The sequence below is a fragment of the Macrobrachium nipponense genome, chromosome 35, assembly GCF_015104395.2.
Source record: "Macrobrachium nipponense isolate FS-2020 chromosome 35, ASM1510439v2, whole genome shotgun sequence".
Taxonomy (NCBI): Eukaryota; Metazoa; Arthropoda; class Malacostraca; order Decapoda; family Palaemonidae; genus Macrobrachium; species Macrobrachium nipponense.
In genome coordinates, this window is record NC_061096.1 from 61,287,313 (window position 1) to 61,308,151 (window position 20,839).

General features: G+C 42.9%; 1 protein-coding gene across 3 annotated transcripts in view; it reads left to right on the forward strand.

Annotated features, from left to right (window-relative positions):
* LOC135208842 (uncharacterized) overlaps positions 1-20,230 on the forward strand; it is a 41,544-nt gene extending 21,314 nt beyond the window's left edge. For all 3 annotated transcript variants that reach the window (XM_064241411.1, XM_064241410.1, XM_064241409.1), the window contains exons 3-5: positions 247-374; positions 15,558-15,649; positions 16,968-20,230. In XM_064241411.1, the coding sequence (XP_064097481.1) occupies positions 247-374; positions 15,558-15,649; positions 16,968-17,163 (416 nt within the window). In that variant the 3' untranslated portion in view covers positions 17,164-20,230. The remainder of the gene's footprint in view (positions 1-246; positions 375-15,557; positions 15,650-16,967) is intronic.
* The last annotated feature ends 609 nt before the right edge of the window (positions 20,231-20,839 follow it).

The following is a 20,839-nucleotide window of genomic DNA, read 5'->3' on the forward strand; positions in this document are numbered from 1 at the left end:
TCACACTACTTACAATCAGAAGTCTTTCATTTCTTTAGTTTGCAAACTGTCAAATGGTTTTCCTGCCAGGATTCTCAGTACGTACCAGTGTTATTAAGTAAAGCTTATGAAACTACTTATGAATGTTCACAGGAAAAGCAATAACAAAATAAAAGCTCCATAAAGCATTTCCTGATGCATTGATGCAGTTATTTGTATCAGGCTAACTATATCTTTGTTCAAATAGATATTATTTCACGTCCACAGCTAGCCGTCAGACATGCCCATGGTATGAAATGCCTTGCAGCATCTTCTGCAGAAGTAAATCGGAAGAACCAGTTACAAACAACTTGATGGCAAAAGTTATAGACATGCAAAATACAGGAGCAGATCCTGTAAGTACAGTGTTTCACATTATTTATTTGTTTGTTATCAACTGTTGAGCAATTTGTTACCAGCATTTCAAATACCTCATGAGCATTCTACATGTATCTATGTACATGAGCTTAGATTGTAGAATTTTGTAACATTTTTTTAGAATTTAGTAGCGCTAGGAGATTTAAGTTTGCTGCAAACTTTAGAGTATATTCCATGAGTGTCCATTGATTCTGTATGTCCTGATACTCTCGTTAACTATTGTACTACTTTGGTTATTTTAAGTTTTCGGAAACAGAAGATGCTAGAATCGAAAGTAGAAATAGCTTTTTTAATGAGGCAACTATAATGGAAATAACTATGCCAAACAAAGATTTTATTACTGCGTTTAAATGGGAATCTTTAGAGGGCTTGGCTTTTGACGGAGGACTTATTTTATTGTATTATTTATTAGTTTCATCAGACCACTGAGCTGAATTTTTTAACACTGCTGGCCTGAAGGATCTGTCTTTATTAGTGATAGAGTTTAGAAATTCATTAAATTACAATGCTTTAAAATTTTTATAATTAGGGTAATTGTAAAATATAAAGATTCCAACAAAATTTCATAACATTATATACTTCTAAAACTTTTCATTCATTGTCGACAATAGTTTGGACATTCTCATCAAGCTGTGTAACTGCTAGTGTTACTTGGTAATATATGTAGAGGGTTGGATCAAGTCACTATTCATCAAACATCTTATACTGCAAGCCAAATGTCCTGGTGTGTCATTCCATCTGGTGACTTCCAGATTCCAACATTGGGCTCAACCAGTTCCTACATGCTAATGTGTTCATTATTCCTTACATGGCATTTAGTGATTTTAATGCTTTTCAGAGATAATATATACAGGCAGTCTCGGGTTCAACGGGTTCGACTTACGATGTTCCGAGGTTAAGGCGCTTTTCAATTATATTCGTCAGAAATTATTTCCAGGGTTAGGACGCCTCCAATGCTGATCTGGCAAAAAAAGTATGATGCCAAAAATGCAAAATAATCAATATTTGAAGGTTCTTTTGATGAAAAATGCAATAAGAATGCAGTTTACATAGTTTTGAATGCTTCCAAAGCATTAAAACTAAGGTTTTCTTAGGATTTTTTTATGATGCTCCGGCTTACGGTGATTTTCGGGTCACAACGCGTCTCAAGAACGGAACCCCTGTCATAACCCGGGGACTGCCTGTAATCACTAAGGGGGATATCTGTATATGATCCTGTCATAGTAGTTGTATTTCCGGCTGCTTAATCAGCTTCTTCATTTCTCTTACTTTGGCAGGAATGCAACAGATTTCTACATTTATTCCATCTTCAAGTAATTTTGTGAAATGAAGATTTAAGGTTTTCTGCATGAGTAAACATTTTAGAGTATAATGTTGAAGGGTTTATGTACGTAGCTCCTGTAGAGTCATTAAAAATTACACAATTTTGTACATGAACTTTCCTGTCAGACATATACTTAGCTTACATCTCTGACGTCACGACAGAATTCAAAAACTCGCGGCAAACGCGACAGATAGGTCAGGTGATCTACCTTACCCGCCGCTGGGAAGGTCGTAAGAACCAACATACCTTTCTTGCCAGATTTTTTTCTGTCGTCGGTGTCGACTACACCTGTTGTCGGTACCTCTTGACAGTTGGATTCTTTGCTCGTTTTTGCTCCTGGTTTTTTGATTGTTTCTACGGACTTTTGGTGAAGTACCTGATCTGTTGGCCTGGCATTCGCGATTTGTGGACCGTTATTTGACTTTTCTTTGGATTTTCTTTGGATTCATGATGTCTGATGTTGGATACTAAGAAAACTGCTATGTTCAGAGTTTGTTGTATGACTGAAAGGTGAGGCTACCGAAAGCTGCGGTAGACCCTCACACAGTATGTTTGAAGTGTAGAGGGAGTGAATGCACCTTTAATAACCCTTGTAACGAATGTGAAAAGCTGAATGAAGATGAATGGAAGTCTTTGTCTTCCATCTTGAGGAAGCTTTCTTGAAAAAGATAAAGTTAGGAAAGCTTCTTCTAAGGAGCAGTAGTAGATCTCGTATTAGCGAGTTGGATGTAGATAATCCTATTTTTAGAAGTAGCTCCTTGTCAGTTTCAGCTCCTGCTCCCTGCACCGAAGCCGAAGATGCGCCCTTCGGAAGTGGCTTCCATGAAACCACCATTCGCAGCATGGAGATGAAATTAAACATTTGGAAGGTAAGAGTGATTCTAATAGTGAATTGTGCAGTGATCCCAGTGCAGTGGAGGGTGCGTCTGATCGGCTCCGTAATGCTTCCAGGCCTAGACCTCTTCCAGACTCCCAGTCCCAGTGGAGGAGGAAAGTCGAAAGCCGCAGGAAGGTTAAGGAGCATACCCACCGGTCAGGCGTCCCTCGGTAGTGCCTGTTGCTCGTTCCCAGGCTACCTTGGATCGCGCCAAGAGAGAAGTCTTGTGCAAATGCTTCTCGTCTTTGCCTTCGCCCTCTCCTAAACGAGGATGGAGCTCTTCGGAAGCCTCGCGCCCTTCGAAGAGAGCCTGGAACACTCCCTGTGCCCTTCCCTCCAGCCCTGAAGTTTTTTCGGAAGAGCCTGAGGTGGAAGCGAAGAACAAAAGGAAGAGATCTCTTGAGTATCGTTCCCCGAGCAGAGATCGAACCTCGTCACCTGTTCAAGACTTTGGAAAATCTCCTGCAAGGGTGTTGGCTAGTCTTCAGGCACAGATTTTGGCTCTGGCTGACTCTCTTTGCGTGACTTCTCGTCGTAGGAAGGACGTCTCGCTGCCTGTAAAGAAGTCCAGGCTCCCCTCTCCCGACTCTCGCTATGCGCCGGAAGCGGCTCTCTCTTCTGGGCGTTCGGAGTCTCGCAGGAGGCTTTCTTCTTCGGACAAGATCCCGGCTTCGTCCAAGCGTCAGTCGCCTGACAGACAGGATACCTTTGTTTCTCCTTCGGACAAGGAGCAGGCTTCTCGTAGGAGATCTTCGCCCCACAGACGCTCTTCTCGAGACAGAATCTCTCCCCTTAATAGGCAACAAGAGCCTAGTAGGCGCTACTCGCTCGTAGCGCACTTCGTCTCGCCTACACTCTCCTGTTTGATAAGCGCCCTAAATCGGACAGGCGCTCTTCGCTGGACAGGCGTCAAGAGCTTGTTAGGCGCGTTTCTCCTCTGCAAGCGCTCTTCTCCTGACTTTCACTCTCCTCGGAGTCAGGCGCCCGAGATCCTAGCAGGCGCTTCTCCCTTGTAGGCGCTCACCTAGTAGGCACTCATCGCCAGAGATCCTCTCTCTCGGTTCAGGCGCCAAGAGCATGGTGCCGCTTCTCGTTATGGCAGACGCTGTTCGCCTGGTAGCGCTTCTCCTTTGGGATAGGCGCCAAGAGCCTGATAGAAGTTTTTTGTACAAGTAACTTACCCCGCAGATATATACTTTTAGCTATAGACTCGGTCGTCCCGACAGAATTTCAAAAAACTCGCGGCACACGCGACAGGTAGGTCAGGTGATCCACCATTCCCGCCACTGGGTGGCGGGGTTCTGGAACTATTCCCGTTTTCTAAGCCATAATTTCTCTGTCGGTTGAACGGACAACAAACCTATTTGTTCGTTATCCTCCATCTTGGATTTTCAACTCGTTTGCCGAGAATTTAATTTGGATTGGTTTTTTGGTGACGTATTCTGTTTTTTTCTCTGGCTTGGCATACGCTTATTGTGGCTGTTTTTCGACTTTGGTTTTGGACTACTCTTTCACGATGTCTGACGCTAAGGCTTCACCTATGTTTAGAGTTTTGCAGTAGGGAAGGTTGTAAGGTTAGGCTGCCTAAATCGGCATTAGATCCTCATAGTATTTGCGCTAAAGCAGGGAGAATGAATGTTCTTTTATTAAAACCTGTGTTGAATGCGAGAACCTTATGGAGCTTGAATGGGAAGGAATTATCATAATATGTTAGGAAGCTTGAGAGAGATAGAGTGAGAAAGGCTTCAGCTAGGTCATCTAGTAGATCTTGCTCCTTAGACAAGAAGTTAACTCTCCTACTAACGATTTTCCCTTAGCCTCAGCTGCTTCCCTGTTCTGAATCCAAAGATTCTTCGTCAGAGAGGGAAAATGTAAAAGCTTCAATTAAGAAAACTTCAAGCTCAGCTACGAGCTCTAAACCAAGGTAAAGAGTGGTGATAGTGATTGTGCAGTGTCCCCAGTGCAGTGGAGGGGGCGTCTGACCGGTCCTCATTGCTCCTAGGCCTAGACCGCTTCCAAACTCCCAGGACCAGGGGAGGAGGGGGAATGTCGAAAGCCGCAGGGAGGATGCGAACATCCCCAACGGTCAGGAGGGTCCCTCGGCAGATCCTGTTGTTAAGTCCCAGGCTGCCTCGGATTGCCGCAGAAAAAAGGCGTTCCTAAGGGAGTGTTTTTCGGCCTAGACTCTTCCTCCTAAACGAGGATGGAGTTCGGCCTCTCTTTCGCGCCCTTTAAGAGAGCCTGGAAGGCTCCTAAAGGAGACGCGGCTGACTCCAGCCCAGAGCGTTTTCCCGAGGATTGGCCTTCGGGACCTAAGAAGACTAACAAGAGGAGCCTTCTCTTCAGGATCCTACGAAAAGAAGTTTTTGGTTAATCTGCAAGAGCAGTTAGCCTTCTCTCGTAGGCTCTTTTTGCTAAGGACTCTACAAGGAGGAAGGATGTCTCGCTCCCTGTTAAGAGTTCCGCTAAGCCCCTCCCCTTCGTATAGGAGAGAAACCCTCACGATCTCCAGGGCGTTTATCGCCTTCGTCGAGAGACTCGTCTTGGATGGAGTTGTTCTCCTGAGAGAAGAGGCCTTTCGCCCTATAGGCTGTCTTCCCCCGAAGCGCCCTCTGAGAGCCGCGAATCGAGCAGAAGTCTCGATCGGTTAGGTTCAAGGAACCGGAAAAAACCGATTTAAGTATCAGGATCCCTTTGGGTCTGCAGGACCCAGGAGCCAGACAGGCGCAAAGAGGCAGCAAGACGCAGAAAGGGCGTCAAGAGCCTCTTAGAAACACAGGATTCAGGACGTCAGGATTGCTGCTAGAAGGCAGGAATCAGGACGCTAGAAGCCAGCGAAGCCATGAGTCAGAGACGCCAGGAGTCAGGCGCCAGGAGTCAGGGCGCCAGGAGTTTAGGACGCCCCCCAGGGAGGCAGGATGCCAGGAGTACGTTAGCCGTCAAGTGTTAGGGGCGCCAAGAGCCTGTTAAGCGTCAGGAATCAGGACGCGGGGATTCTTTTTCAAGCGCCCTGAATCAGGACGCCAGGAGCCTAGCAAGCGCACGAACCTGGCGAACCTAGACAACAAGAGTCTAGTAGGCGCGCAGAGTGTTTCGACAGGCAGGAGCTCACTCTTCGTATAGAAGTGCTAATGTTCCGCGCTCCCCTTCTCGGAAAAGGAGGTTTCTTCTCCCCGGGAAGAGCCAGATCACTCCAAAACGGTCTCCTTCGTGGATCAGTTTGACCAGGTATCGGAAGACGACGAGCCAGTAGATGTAGCAGTTTCGACTACAAGAGACTTTCTCTTTTGCTGCTAAAGGAGTTCGGAGACTCCCTTCATCCTGCGGACCCTCCTTCACCAGGATCGTTTGATGTCTAGCACTAAAGCTCTCAAGTCGTCTTCCTTCGTCAAGATGCGCCCCGCTCTTTGTATGAAAAAGGCATAAAGACTTTTTCAGAGTGGTTGACTTCCAGAAGGGAAGCGGCTAGACAGTTTTTTCCTGCCCTCCTTTCAAAAGTTAACAGGGCAAACCAGGAAGGTGGTACGGAACCAAAGAACCTATTGGGGTTAGGCCTTCCCTTTTCTTTAGCAGATGCGGATTTTGCTTCCTTAGTGGACTCTTCTAGGAGGAAGTCGTTGCTGTCTGCTAAGGCAACATTGGGGCATGTGTGAGCTAGACACCTTCTAAAGGGCCTCTTTAAAACCCTAGAAGTCTTCAATTTTATGGATTGGGCTTGGGAGCTTTAGCGAAGAGAGCTCAGGACACTGACTTTGTTTCATGGAGGAACTTTCGAGCGTCCTGGGCTTGCTGGACAGAGCGGTCATGGGACGGTTCCGTTGAAAGTTGCCTCTCTTTTTGGAACGGGAGTATTAAGAAGAGATCGGTCTTTAGCTCTTTCTTAGCAAGAGCAGTATCACCTTTGCAAAGGACATCTCTTCTTTTTGGCCACCGTTATACCCCGCACCTATTTCCACAGAGACTGTTAGAGAGGTTTTCTAAATCTCTTACGGAGAAGGCAACTCAGGATCTCCTCACGCATCAGCCCCCAAGAAGTTTAGGCCGGCAGTGCCTATAGAGAAAAAAAGAGGAGACCCTCTTTGTACAGCCCTTTCGAGGTGCCTCCTCTTCTAGAGCCCCTCTTTAGAGGTCGCAGACCAGATAGAAGGAGTAGACCATCTAGAAGGTCCTTCGGAAAGTCTAGATGAGCAGGAAGTCCTCCAGACGAAAGTAGGCGCAGACTACTCCACTTTGCCAAAGGTCTGGGAGCGCAGAAGGGCGGACTCATGGTCCCATCTCTTATCCTGAAAAAAGGATACTTGATCCCCTTCAGGGAAAATCCTCCTTGACGACAACTCCAAGGGAGTTTGACCGCAGATACTCGGATCCGGTCCGAAAGCTTGCTATTTGCAAGCAGTGGGAACAGATGATTTCCAAGGAAGCGGTAGAACTGGTTTCAAGAGCTCCAGTCTCCAGGATTCTACAATCGGCTATTCCTGGTACCGAAAGCATCGGGGGATGAGACCGGTTTCTAGACGTCCCAGTGCCCTGAATTTCTTTGTATTGAAGAAGAAATTTTCAATGGAGACGTCTTCCTCTGTTCTATCTGCTCTTCGTCCAGGGGACTGGATGGTGTCCCTGGACCTTCAGGATGCGTATTTCCATGTGCCAATTCATCCGGCAGCAAGGAAGTATCTGAGGTTCATGTTCCAAGGGAAAGTGTTCCAGTTCCGAGCGATGTGCTTCGGACTTTCGACTGCCCTCAAGTCTTTACGGCATCATGAAGAATGTAGCTTATTGGCTACTCTGGAAGGGATCAGGATCTCGTTATATCTGGACGATTGGCTAATAAGAGCCCAATTGGGAGAAAAAATGTCTGGAGGACCTATTAGTTACTCTAGAGTTGACAAAGTCCTTAGGACTTTTAGTAAATCGCGAGAAATCTATGCTGACTCCCCAGCAGAGTATTGTCTATCTGGGGATTCAGATGGATTCTCGGGATTTTCTAGCGTATCCTTCGCAGGAAAGGAGAGAACGCTGCTTAGAAAAGGTGGCAGTCTTCTTAAGGAAAGAACATTGTTCCGCGAGGGAATGGATGAGCTTACTGGGGACCCTCTCCTCGATGGAACAGTTCGTTTCCTTAGGAAGACTACACCTACGACCCCTTCAATTTTATCTGAAGGAGAAGTGGGATTGGAAGTCCAACAATCTAGGAGATACATTTCCAATCTCGAAAGGGATCAAGGAGAATATCCGTTGGTGGTTAGATCCACAGAAACTAAGCAAGGGAATCTCCCTTCGCTTACAGAACCCTCGCCTAGCGTTGTTTGCAGACGCCCTCAGATTCAGGGTGGGGAGCGACCCTAGGTTCGGAAGAAGTGTCAGGCACTTGGGAAGGAGAACAAGTGTCCTGGCACATAAACAAGAAAGAGAAGAACAGCCATTCATCTAGCTTTGGTTCATTTCGAGGAACAGGTCTCAGGTCTGGGATTCAGATTCACTCGGACAACACAACAGCCCTCGCTTATATAAAGAAACAAGGGGGATGCATTCCTTTTCCCTGTACGAATCAGCAAAGGATCTGCTGATTTGGGCTCAGGAAAGGAAGATCTCTCTCCTCACAAGGTTTTGTGCAGGGAGAGAAAAATGTCCGGGCAGATCTGTTAAGCAGAAAAGAACAAGTCCTACCCAGGAATGCACTCTCAATCCTCAGTATTTGCCAACAACTTTGGCATCTGTGGGGAAGGCCCAATATAGACCTGTTCGCGACCAACAAGAATCACAGATTAGAAACCATATTGCTACCCGATCTCGGATCCTCAAGCAGTAGCAGTAGACAGCTTTCTGCTAGATTGGACGGGCTTGGACGCATACGCCTTCCCTCCTTTCAAGATAGTAGGAGAAGTATTGAGGAAGTTCGCTGCTCGGAAGGAACAAGAATGACCCTCATCGCTCCCTTCTGCCTGGCTCTCGATTGGTTCACAGAGGTGCTGGAGTGGTTAGTGGATTTTCCAAGATCGCTTCCACTAAGGAACGATCTTCTCAAACAACCCCACTTCGACAGGTTTCACAAAAAACCTCCCCGCTCTAAGTCTGACCGCCTTCAGACTGTCGAAGGACTTGTCAGAGCAAGGGTGGGCTTTTCACGAGAAGTGGCGAAGGCTATTGCAAGAGCCAGAAGAGTCTCCACTTCTAAAGTATATCAGTCGAAGTGGGAGTGTTTAGAAGATGGTGTAAGGGAAAGAAATATCCTCCTCCAGTACCTCTGTAACTGAAATCGCAGAGTTTCTCCTATATTTGAGAAAAGACTGTAACCTGGCAGTTTCAACAGTGAAGGGTTACAGAAGTATGCTGGCCTCAGTTTTTCGACATAGAGGAATAGATCTGACGAATAATAAAGATCTTCATGACCTTATAAGGTCTTTTGAGACCACGAAAGAACAGTAATCAAGAAGCCTAGCTGGAACTTGGATGTGGTCCTCAAGTTCCTAATGTCGGAAAAATTTGTACCGTCTCACGCAGCTTCGTTTAGAGACTTAACGAGAAAGTCATTATTCCTTTTTGCGTTAGCAACAGCCAAGAGAATTAGCGAGTTGCAAGCTTTGGAAGGTAAGTGGGGTTTAAGAAGGATTCAGCGATTTGCTCCTTTAAACCATTTTTTCTAGCAAAAAATTAAAATCCCTCAAAGCCTTGGCCAAGAAGCTTTGAGATAAAAGGACTATCTTCATTAACAGGGAGAGAACTAGAAAGGACTTTGTGTCCAGTCAGGGCACTCAAGTTCACCTGGAGAAGAAGAAGTTGCTGAAAGGTACAGAAGAAAGTCTTTGGTGCTCTGTAAGAGATCCGAAAAGATCGATTTCTAAGAACGCCCTTACATACTTCATAAAAGATGTAATAAGGGAAGCTCACCTTAAGTGCGAAGAAGAGCATCTCAAGGTTCTCAGAGTGAGAGCTCATGAAGTGAGAGCCATAGCTACGTCTATGGCATTTCACAAAACATGGTCTCTTCAGGCTCTTATAGAGTCGACATTTTGGAGATGTAATTCGGTGTTCGCCTCGAATTACTAAGAGACGTTTAAAATTTCGTACGAAAAGTGCTTTGCTCTGGGAGCGTATGTTTCGGCGAATTCAGTGCTGGGAGAAGGGGCTGAGGCTAATCCTTCCTATTTAGTTTAAGGCTTAAATTACTGTTTATTGGTGGTTGTTTTTATGGTTAATTGTCAGAGGGAATAGGGAACCCTCTTACAATTCATAGATTGTAACAATAATAACATGGTCAGGTGATCGGGATTGGCTTCAGTGCTCTTTGTGAATTTTTTTAATAACCTTAACTCTGTCATGTAAGAGGGCGAGTCTCCATTGATATGACAAAAGGTCAAGGCTCTACCATGTAAGTGGGTCAGCCCCCATTGGTACGATCCAGTATAGGCTCTGTCGCGTAAGCGGGCTAGCCCCATTGACACGATCCAAAGAGTTATTCAACCATAGGTTCATTCCTCGTGAAACTCTTGAGGCAGCAGACTCATCGACAGTAGTCATGAAGTCTTCAGCCCAATCAGGTAGGAACTATGGATTATGTTATCCAAGAACATAGGTTGTTTTTTCCCTGTTTTTTAATGTATGTTTAGTTTAAGATTATTTTGTTTTTAGCTGTCTCTTGCCCGCCACCAAGGGTGCCAATCAGCTAAGTATATATCTGCTGGTAAGTTACTGTACAAAAATGATATTGTTAAGATACAATAAAGTTTTGTACATACTTACCTGGCAGATATATACGATTAATGGCCCACCCATCCTCCCCTCAGGAGACAGGTGGAAGAGAAATTATGGCTTAGAAAACGGGAATAGTTCCAGACCCCGCCACCCAGCGGCGGGAATGGTGGATCACCTGACCTACCTGTCGCGTGTGCCGCGAGTTTTGAAATTCTGTCGGGATGACCGAGTCTATAGCTAAGTATATATCTGCCAGGTAAGTATGTACAAAACTTATTGTATCTTAACAATATCATTTTCTTCAAACAGGCGCTCTGTCCTGACAGCCGCCTTACTCCTGTTAGGCTCCAAGAATCTGGAAAACGCACTCCTCCAGACAGAGGATTTTGCAAGTAGGCACGTTTCTGAAGCTTTGTCTCCAAGACGTAAACGTCTTTCTTCCTCTAGAGACTTTTATAAGGATAGTCGCGCCTGTAAGGATCATGAGGGTTCTTCAGCTCAGGAAGAACAGGATCCCTCAGAAGAAGAAGGAACAAAAGACTCCTCTGTTTCCTCTTATAAGAGGTTAACAGATTTGCTCCTGCAAGAGTTCGGAGATGTCCTTTCTCCTGTGGCTCCTCCTTCTCCTCTTTCTTTATTCTCCTCTTCGAAGACTAAGAAGGTTTCGTCTTGTGTAAGGATGAAACCTACTGTTTCCATGAAGAAGGCGCTTAGAGGTTTTGGGGAATGGCTCCTTTCTAAGGAAGAGAAAGGGAAGGCTGTTTTCTCTTTCCCTCCGTCTAAACTGACTGGCAGATTAGGATTCTGGTACGAATCGGGCGAACCTTTAGGCCTCGCTCTCCCTTCGTCTGCGGACTCGACTTCTCTTCATTGGTGGATTCTGCTCGTCGATCGCCCTCCTGTCCGCCAAGACTAGTGGGGGATGAACGAACTTGACCACCTACTGAAGGGAATGTTCCGAGTCCTGGAAGTTTTCAACTTCCTTGATTGGTCTTTAGGAGTTCTGGCCAAGAAGACCCAGACCCCGGATTCACTGTCTCCTGAAGATCTTAACTGCGTCCTCACTTGCATGGACAAAGCAGTGAGAGACGGCTCGAGTGAAGTCTCCTCACTGTTTGGAGCTGGAGTTATTAAGAAGCGGTCAGTCTACTGTTCGTTTCTCACTAAGGCAGTTTCACATGCACAAAGGGCCTCTCTTATGTATGCTCAACTCTCTCCTCTTCTTTTCCCCAAGAAAATTATTCAGGATGTCTCGAGTGCCCTATCAGCTAAGGCTACTCAGGACATGTTAGCCCAGGTGGCCAGGAAACCTCGCTCTGTCTTCCAACCCAAGGCCAAGAAAGAGACTCCTCTGAGGCAGGAGCCCTTTCGAGGAGGACCCGCTGTCAGAGGTTCTTCAACCAGAGGAACTAGACCTTTTAAGAGAGGTAAAACCTTCTCTAGGTCAGTCAGAGGGAAGAAATAGCGATCAAGGACTCCAGACATCAGTGGGTGCCAGACTACTGAAATTTGCCGACGTCTGGGCCACAAAGGGGCAGACAATTGGTCCTTTTCGATTGTCAGCAAAGGATACCTCATTCCCTTCTCGTCAAGACCACCATTGACGACAACTCCGAGGGAGTTGGTGGCCAAGTACAAGGACCCCATCATGAATCAAGCCCTTTCTCTAGCAGTAGATCTCATGCTAGAGAAGGAGGCTATAGAACTAGTGAAAGATCCCCGCTCTGCGGGTTTTTTACAACAGACTACTCCTAGTTCCGAAGAACTCAGGAGGATGGAGACCGGTTTTGGATGTAAGCGCCCTGAACGTCTTTGTGGAAAAGAGGAAGTTCGCCATGGAGACAACTTCCTCGTGTTAGCGGCTCTTCGTCCAGGGGACTGGATGGTGTCACTAGACCTTCAGGACGCTTACTTTCATGTGCCGATCCATCCTTCTTCACGGAAGTATCTGCGATTCATGATGGGAGGAAACATCTTCCAATTCAAGGCCTTGTGCTTCGGCCTGTCGACTCCACCCCAAGTTTTCACGGGTTAATGAAAAACGTGGCGCAGTGGCTACATTTGGAGGGAGTGAGGGTGTCGCTTTATCTCGACGACTGGCTAATCAGAGCAGAGTCTCAAGAAAGATGTCTGGAGGACCTTCAAAAGACCCTTACATTGGCAAGTTCTCTGGGACTTCTGGTGAACTTCCAGAAGTCTCAATTAATCCCCAGTCAAGAGAGGATCTATCTGGGGATTCGGATAGTTTCTCTGGCTTTTCGGGCTTTTCCGTCGCCGCCAGAGAGGATAGCTCGTTGCTACGAGAAACTAACGACCTTCCTAGAGAAAGATGCATGCACAGCGAGGGAGTGATGAGTCTGCTGGGGACATCTCCTCGTTGGAGCAATTCGTTTCTCAAGGAAGGTTGCATCTCAGGCCTCTACAGTTCTTCCTATACCAGAACTGGAGGTCGCTCTCCTAGATCTGGAGTTCTCCTTCAAGATCTCAAGGGGAATCAAGAGGGACCTTCGGTGGTGGAACAACCCACTACGTTTTGTGGAAGGAATGTCTCTACATGCCGAACCCCAACCATGTGTTGTTTTCCGACGCGTCGGAAGCAGGTTGGGGAGCGACGCTCGGGACAAGAGAAGTGTCAGGCACCTGGAAGGGGGATCAGGTGTCCTGGCACATCAACAAGAAAGAGTTGATGGCAGTCTGGATGGCATTGAAAGCCTTCGAGCCCCACGTCCGAAATGTAGTAGTTCAGGTCAATTCGGACAACACAACAGCCTTGGTGTACATCAAAAAACAGGGGGGGACACACTCCTTCTCCCCTGTATGAAACAGCAAGGGATCTTCTGCTGTGGTCTCAAACAAGGAAGATCAGTCTTCTCACCAGATTCGTACAGGGAGAAAGGAACGTCAGGGCCGATCTCCTGAGCAGGAAGAATCAACTCCTTCCTTCCGAGTGGACCTCCACTCAGAGGTATGCCAAGACCTGTGGAGAAGATGGGCAGGAGGCCTCACATCGACCTCTTTGCAACAGCAAGGAACGCAAGGATCGAACTTTACTGCTCCCCGATCTCGACCCAGGAGCAGTATCAGTGGATGCGTTTCTCCTAGATTGGACAGGTCTAGATGTCTAGCCTTTGCCCTTTCCCCCCTTCAAAGTACTGGGACAAACCCTCAAGAAATTTGCTATCTCGGAGATGACAAGAATGACGCTAGTAGCTCCGTTCTGGCCCGCCCAAGATTGGTTCACAGAGGTACTGGAATGGTTGGTGGACTTTCCAAGAGGCACTTCCACAAAGACAAGATTTGCTCAGACAACCCCACTTCGACAGGTATCACAGAACCTCCCCGCTCTCAATCTGACTGGCTTTCGACTGTCAAAAGTCTTGTCAGAGCGAAGGGGTTTCAACAAAAGCTGCTAAGGCCTATCGCCTCAGCAAGAAGACCTTCGACCCTTAAAGTCTACCAGTCGAAGTGGGACGTCTTTCGCCGGTGGTGCAGGAACCAGAAGTTTTCCTCTTCCAGTACCTCTGTGACTCAGATAGCAGATTTCCTAGTTTTCCTCAGAGAAAAATGCGGTTTGGCAGTATCTACTATCAAAGGATACCGGAGCATGCTGGCTGCAGTGTTCAGACATAGGAACTTAGATCTTTCGAATAACAAAGATCTGCATGATCTATTAAGATCTTTCGAAACTTCCAAGAAAACTTCGAACGAAGTTCCAAGTTGGAATCTGGACGTGGTTCTTCGTTTCCTGAGGTCCTCTAGGTTTGAGCCACCACATTTAGCCTCCTTCAAAGATCTTACGAGGAAAGCTCTATTTCTCATGGCTCTAGCATCCGCTAAAAGGGTTAGTGAGATTCATGCCCTAGAAGGAAGGGTAGGTTTCAAAGGAGATTCCGTGGTCTGTTCCTTCCTTCCTTCGTTTTTAGCAAAGAATGAGAACCCCTCAAATCCTTGGCCAAGGAGCTTTGAGGTTCGTGGAGTATCTGCCCTAGTAGGGGAAGAACCTGAAAGAACTCTTGCCCTGTTAGGATTTAAGATACTACTTCAGAGAAGAAACCCTTAAGGCATTGAGGACAGACTATGGTGCTCTGTAAAGGACCCCAGCAGACCATTTGTCGAAAAATGCGCTGTCTTTCTTCATTAGAAGTCTTGTGAAGGAAGCACATAGATCTTGTAATGAAGAACATTTCAAGCTCCTAAAAGTCAAGGCTCATGAAGTGAGAGCCATTGCCACTTCCTTGGCCTTTAATAAGAATATGTCTCTTCAGAATCTGATGAAAACTACATTGTGGAGATGTAATTCAGTATTCGCCAACCACTACCTAAAAGACGTCAGTATTACGTATGACGAGTGCTTCGCATTAGGCCCGTACGTATCGGCGGATTCGGTGCTGGGGCAGGGAGCTGGAACATATCCTTAGTAGTTTTTCCCTTTTTTTCCTGTTTTGGTAATTGAGTCATATGGTTGTATGAAAAATGATGCAGGTGAGGCATCTTTTTTCGTTTCGTAATACTAATAACTTTAGTTTGGTTAGGTGATCGGATTTGGTTTGAAGCTCCCTGCGTTGGTAGTGGACAGGTTCTGTCATAGAAGAGGGCGAACCCCCATTGACATGATCCGACTTGGATTCTACTAAGTAAGCGGATATCAAGTCCCGTTAGTAGACCCAAAGAGTCTTTTCAGCTGTAGGTCACGCCCTCAGCAGTAGCTCTTATGGCTATGCAGACTAATAGACAGTATCTATGAAGTCTTCAGCCTAAACAGGTAAGAACAAGGTTATTTTTATCCTACAACAGGTGTTGTTTACCTTTTCTTTGTTATTTTCTGTCTTGTACCCTCCACCAAGGGTGTCAATCAGATAAGTATATGTCTGACAGGAAAGTTCATGTACAAAAATGATATTGTTATTTTACAATAAAGTTTTGTACATACTTACCTGGCAGACATATATGATGATGGCCCGCCCAGCCTCCCCTCAGGAGACAGGTATAAGAGAGAAAAAATCTGGCAAGAAAGGTATGTTGGTTCTTACACCAGCTTCCCAGCGGCGGGTAAGGTAGATCACCTGACCTACCTGTCGCGTTTGCCGCGAGTTTTGAATTCTGTCGTGACGTCAGAGACGTAAGCTAAGTATATGTCTGCCAGGTAAGTATGTACAAAACTTTATTGTAAAATAACAATATCATTTTTGTAATAATATACTATCTAATTTTTTTCATGGTTAATGTAGCTAATTTTGTTGTAAATGAAATCAACTTCTTTATTTTCAGTCAGTAATGGTAAAAGTGGAGGCTTCAAAATTTTGTGGATTCTGCAAAAACAATGGGGCCAGGGAGAAATTATACATGAGCCACTGCCTCAGGTAAGAACATTTTGAACATTTTAGCAGATAGACAATTGTTTCAGTATAATTGCAAGGTCCAATAGGCTGACGTGGATTGAGCAGTGCAATGATAGCCTAGTTTTTTGTTTACTATACTAGTATACTACATAGGTAACAATATTGCAGTGAAATATTTAATAGCCTCACATTACCTCATCAATAGTAATATTTTTGGAAAAGGAAGCAGTGTAAAGAAAGATTATTTAGGTAGGTCAGGCAGACAAATGTTCATACAGTTGACCCCTGGGATTTGCAGGAGACAGGGACACAACTCCCCTTGAAGAGCTAAAATCCACAAATCTAAAAATGCTTATCACTGCCTATTTTAATAGTTTCATCATAAAAAATGTTTTTAGTCACGAAAATATAAAAATAAAATAATTAGTGAATATTCCTCTATGAAAAATTCGGCGTATAATGTTGATATACGCTCTACAGAAAAATCCACGAATTGGTGGAGTCACGAATAGTGAACCGCCAATAGGCGGGGTCAAGTATTTATGAATGTAGTACATGATCGTAAATTGTCAAATATCTATAATGTACTGTGATCTGTAACAATAAGATTCTTCATATAAAGCAGCTCCTCCACTTCGATGCTTTAGAGTCAGGCTGGCTTAGTCTTTTAAAGTAAAAAGAAGAGTCAGGCCATCTAAGAAGTAACAAAGCCAGATAAGTAAGAAAGACCTTATAGAAATAATCTATACATGTATGTATGTTTTTTTTTTAGATATATTACTGCTAACAGTCATTCAACATAGTTACGAGCCTAAACTAAGTTGTACTTCAAACTTAACACACAACAATAGCCAGTAAACCATGAAAAAAGGAAATAGATGAGGACCAAGACTTGGTAGGATTTCAGGCAGAAAAAGTGTTGGATAAAAGAGAATGGAGAGAATTCTTTTCACATCTAAACCCATAGCATAAAAACAATTGTTATAAATGATACTTCATATGCGCTATTAGTAACTTTGGTCAGTTTAAGGTAAATTAGGAAAATGCTTTATTTTCAAAGTTGTGAGGTTTATTTTTACTCAGGTCAATGTAAAGATGAAAAGGTCAATGTAAAGATGAAAATCTAATGCTCTTACTAAACAGTGGTATTTTACAACTACACATAGCTAAGCAAAACTGAAACTATTGGAAGCATTTTAAAGTAATTTTTTTAATAGTATGCAGTTGGCACAAGGGTAAAATGGAACATTTGAGCATACAGCCATACCTGGCAGTTTGTCAAATTAATGGATAGCATAATAACGGACTTGTACTCTAATTATTTTAGTTTGTGTTGCAGGGACTCAAGTGGTAGGTTGGCATGTGAAGTCTTGCGAAATTATGTTTGTCCGATATGTGGTGCAACTGGAGATGATGCCCACACAGTTAACTATTGTCCACAGAAGAATCAAAACAAAAACACAGTCCCTTTGGCAATAAAATTGAGAAAGACTAAAAGAAACGCTACTACTTTCAGGAGTACTTCTTCTAGGTGAGAGTTCATAAATGTTATTTTGTCCCTTTTTTAATTGTAAGGAGATTTTATTAAAGATTTGTACAATACTTCTGAATACTATTTCATTTCTGAAGATGCCCATAAAAGTTGGGATGCATGATAATGAAATAATTTGAGAAAATGAGTAATCATTAGTTGTATAGAAGTCATAACTTCAGTGAATTGTTGATTTTTGAGTTGGTAATGAACTCAATATTAATTTCAAATACATACTACTAATTTCAAACTGTATGTATTTTATACTGTGAAAGCCAGAAGACTTAAGAGTACTACATGTGTAATGCTATGTTGATTTTTTTTATCAAGGAAATCTTTCATGAATGATGTAATTCACAAATTAGTAAATAAGTGTAGTATTTTGAGAGACTTGCTCAACATTTCATAATGTACTATTATAGATTCACATCAAGCGTGCATCTGATGGCTAAGCCAGTCCCTTACGACGCTCCTGGTTGTCTGTTGATAAGCCAATCACAGGGCTGGGAACTCAGTCTCTCTTGAGAGTTCACATAACAGTATGTATGTTCCACCTCTCCTGAGGGATACATCTTTCAAAAGTATCCCTTAGGAGAGGTGGAACATACATCTTGCCTATGTGAACACTCTCGAGAGACGGAGGGTTTCCACCCCTGTGATTGGCTTATCAGCAGCCTATCAGGAGCGTTGTAAGGGACTCCCCTAGACATCAGATGCATGGTTGTTGTGAATCTACTATAGTATATGTATTATGTGGCCTTACAATGAAGTGTACAGAATCAAACTGAAATTTTGTCAATTGAATTTAGTAAGATTTTGTTTTCGTAATTTTTTGTAACCCTGTTTTGGTTTACCATGTTACTGTAATAAAAAAGTAATTGACTGCATATGCATACTGTATATTAGATATACGTATGGTACAGTATGTGTACTGTTGTGTATATATGTGTATTTGAGTATTATTATTATATTATTATTAATATTAATAAATAGTAAATGGTAGTTTTTATGTACGTAAATGTGCAAAATTAGCTAGAAGCCTACATGTTTTCATTGTAAAATACCCTATGTAAATGTATGTGCAGTTAACATACAAGAGAGCAAATTTATATTTTCAGTTTTGACTCCGACTGTTTCAAAAGCTCAAAACTGTGTTTTATAAGTAAAGTGAAGACATAATTGCTAGAAAATATTAACTGAAATGAAATGGAAAATTATAATAATAAATAATAGTATTGTAGTAATTACTGATTTCAAGGAACAAATACTATATACAGTATTTGAGTTTTCATCAATAATCTTTAAAATGTTTAATGATGTAAGTTTTTTTTTAAATGAAAATTCTGTCTCAGCTGTACTGATAGAAGTTGTTAAGATTATTTATTATCTAAAAAATTATTTTGAAAGCTCCACAAATGAACTAACCAATTAACCTCCAAAGGACTTGAATGTATGCTTGGCCAACAAAAAATCCCTTTGTTTTGTTTGTGAGATTATTACATCTGGAACTGCAGGGGAATATGGGTAGAATATGTGAGCATATTTAAACTGTACCAGGACCAAAATAATTGCCGTTTTGTTGTGTTAGGGCAAAGCATTAGCTGTTTCAAAGCTCCCTTAAAACATGTGTTTATTTTCCTACCTTGTAAATTTTTTTTCTTATGTCCTTTATTGAAGTAAAGTTTAATTTTGCTATATTTATATTTTGATGATGTGGATTAAATCACAGAATTTTTCTACTTAATAGATTGTAACTTTGACATAAATTTTGTTATGATATACCTAGTACAATGCATAGTACAAAATATTTCCTGTAGCATTAAAGTTTATACAAATAAGGAGAAAGTTGCTTAAGGAAGTCATGAAATAAGACTTTGTTGTGTATTGTTTCACAAATGGAGTTTTTTATCATAGTATGCTTATGACTAGTAAATACATTGTCAGCTGCCTTGTTTCATAGAAAGTCTGACGTTGACATGGAGAGTGTTTTTTGTTAAAGTGGAATAGAATAACTTAATGTTTTGTTACCTTAGAAGCATTCCATTTCCAGAGGATTTATTGTGTCTGTCATTCTGTTATTTTGAAGTGTTATAACCAAACCACGGTGTGTCTTACTTTTTATTTAAAATCCTGTGGCACAGGATCTAGCTCCAGAAGAAGACTGGTCTCTCTTAAATTATGGAAGATTAAATGAGTGGAAAACAGAAGCATTAAGAAAAATCCATATCTGGCCTCTGGACTAAAAGGTCACTTGAGTGTAACCATTCTTAAATGAGAGGTAAAAATGAGTGCAGTTTGGAGTTAGAAGTTTGATGGCAATAGCAGACCAGGGGAGTAGAGAAATTTAATTAGATAGAAAGCTTGTATCTAAGACTAACTGAATACTGTGAATGCTATTAATGCTGTCAATAGTACACTGAGAAAGGAATATTGTAGGAATTTCTCCCATATGGTGTTTTGTTTACAAAAGCCATTTTTCAAATGTTTTGACAAAGATTGTAAATGTGGTCTAATTGGAGCACTTTTATATGTTTTTGTGGTTGTGATAAACGTTTAAGAGGAATTTACTTCTCCAGAATCCATTTATTTATTTAGATAGTGATGATACATTCAGGAAGCAATTTGGTTTGAGCTTTGAAGTGTACATGGATAGATTGTAGCTTTTTTTCCTCTCTCGTGTCTTCCCATAATGTGAAAAGTCAACACCAGCATCATGAGCTTTTCTACTTCAGATTGTGGTTTTTTTTTATAAAGTAAGGTGTTTAAAAAGTTTTCTCCACTTTCTTCTGTATAGAGTACTGCATGTATGAATTCCCATCTTATCTAGGTCATTGTCTGTGCCATTTTCTCTAGTTTTTGGCTCTTTTTGAAAGTCCTTGCCTGTTACTTTCAGGTCTACTACTATTCTGACCAAGGGCTTCTCATCCTTTCCCATCACATGTCCAAACCATTTGTCCTTGAGATCCCAGTCTGTTTTCAAGCTGCTGGATACAGTACGTGTGTATCTTCACTGCAACCCCCTAATTTGTTGTCCATGAATCTTTGTATTCTTGTACTCAAAACCATTTCAAATCTCTGCTGGTGCACTTGTCTCTACAGCAAAGAGTTGTAAGAGCTTTTATACACATGACAAACTTTTACTCCAGTTACTGTAAGAATCCTTTATGTATGTAGTAGTTTAGCTTTGTTTCCCACATCATCCAGACTGTTACTTCTGTTTTTTTCTTTCTCACTGACCTCAGAAGGCCTGTCCTTCCCCAACAGCAGAATAGTATCTTCAGGACCAATTTCACGACTACCTATTGTTTTCCCTTCTTTCTATTCAGCCTCAACTTATTTTTGCCTTATTGATTACCAGATTTTTCTCCAGCACTCTTCAGTTTTTCAAGTATTTGTATGGCCTCAACTGTTTCTGCTGTAACTGAGTATGCATGTAACAGGTTCCAGTAGCCTCCTCTTTCTGCATTCCATTTTAGCATCGTCTGTTATGCAAGTAACATTTCTTAAGTGTCTCCCTTTGTGTTCTCTTTGTACCATCCTTTATCATACATGTAACTGTTCCTAGTGACCTTCCATTCTTCACTCTTCGCAGCATCCCTAAGTACTGTGATAAATCGCAAAGTACTCAGAACTGATCTCTGTTGTTGCAAACAAAAATTTTTTACATAATCCTTTGAAAC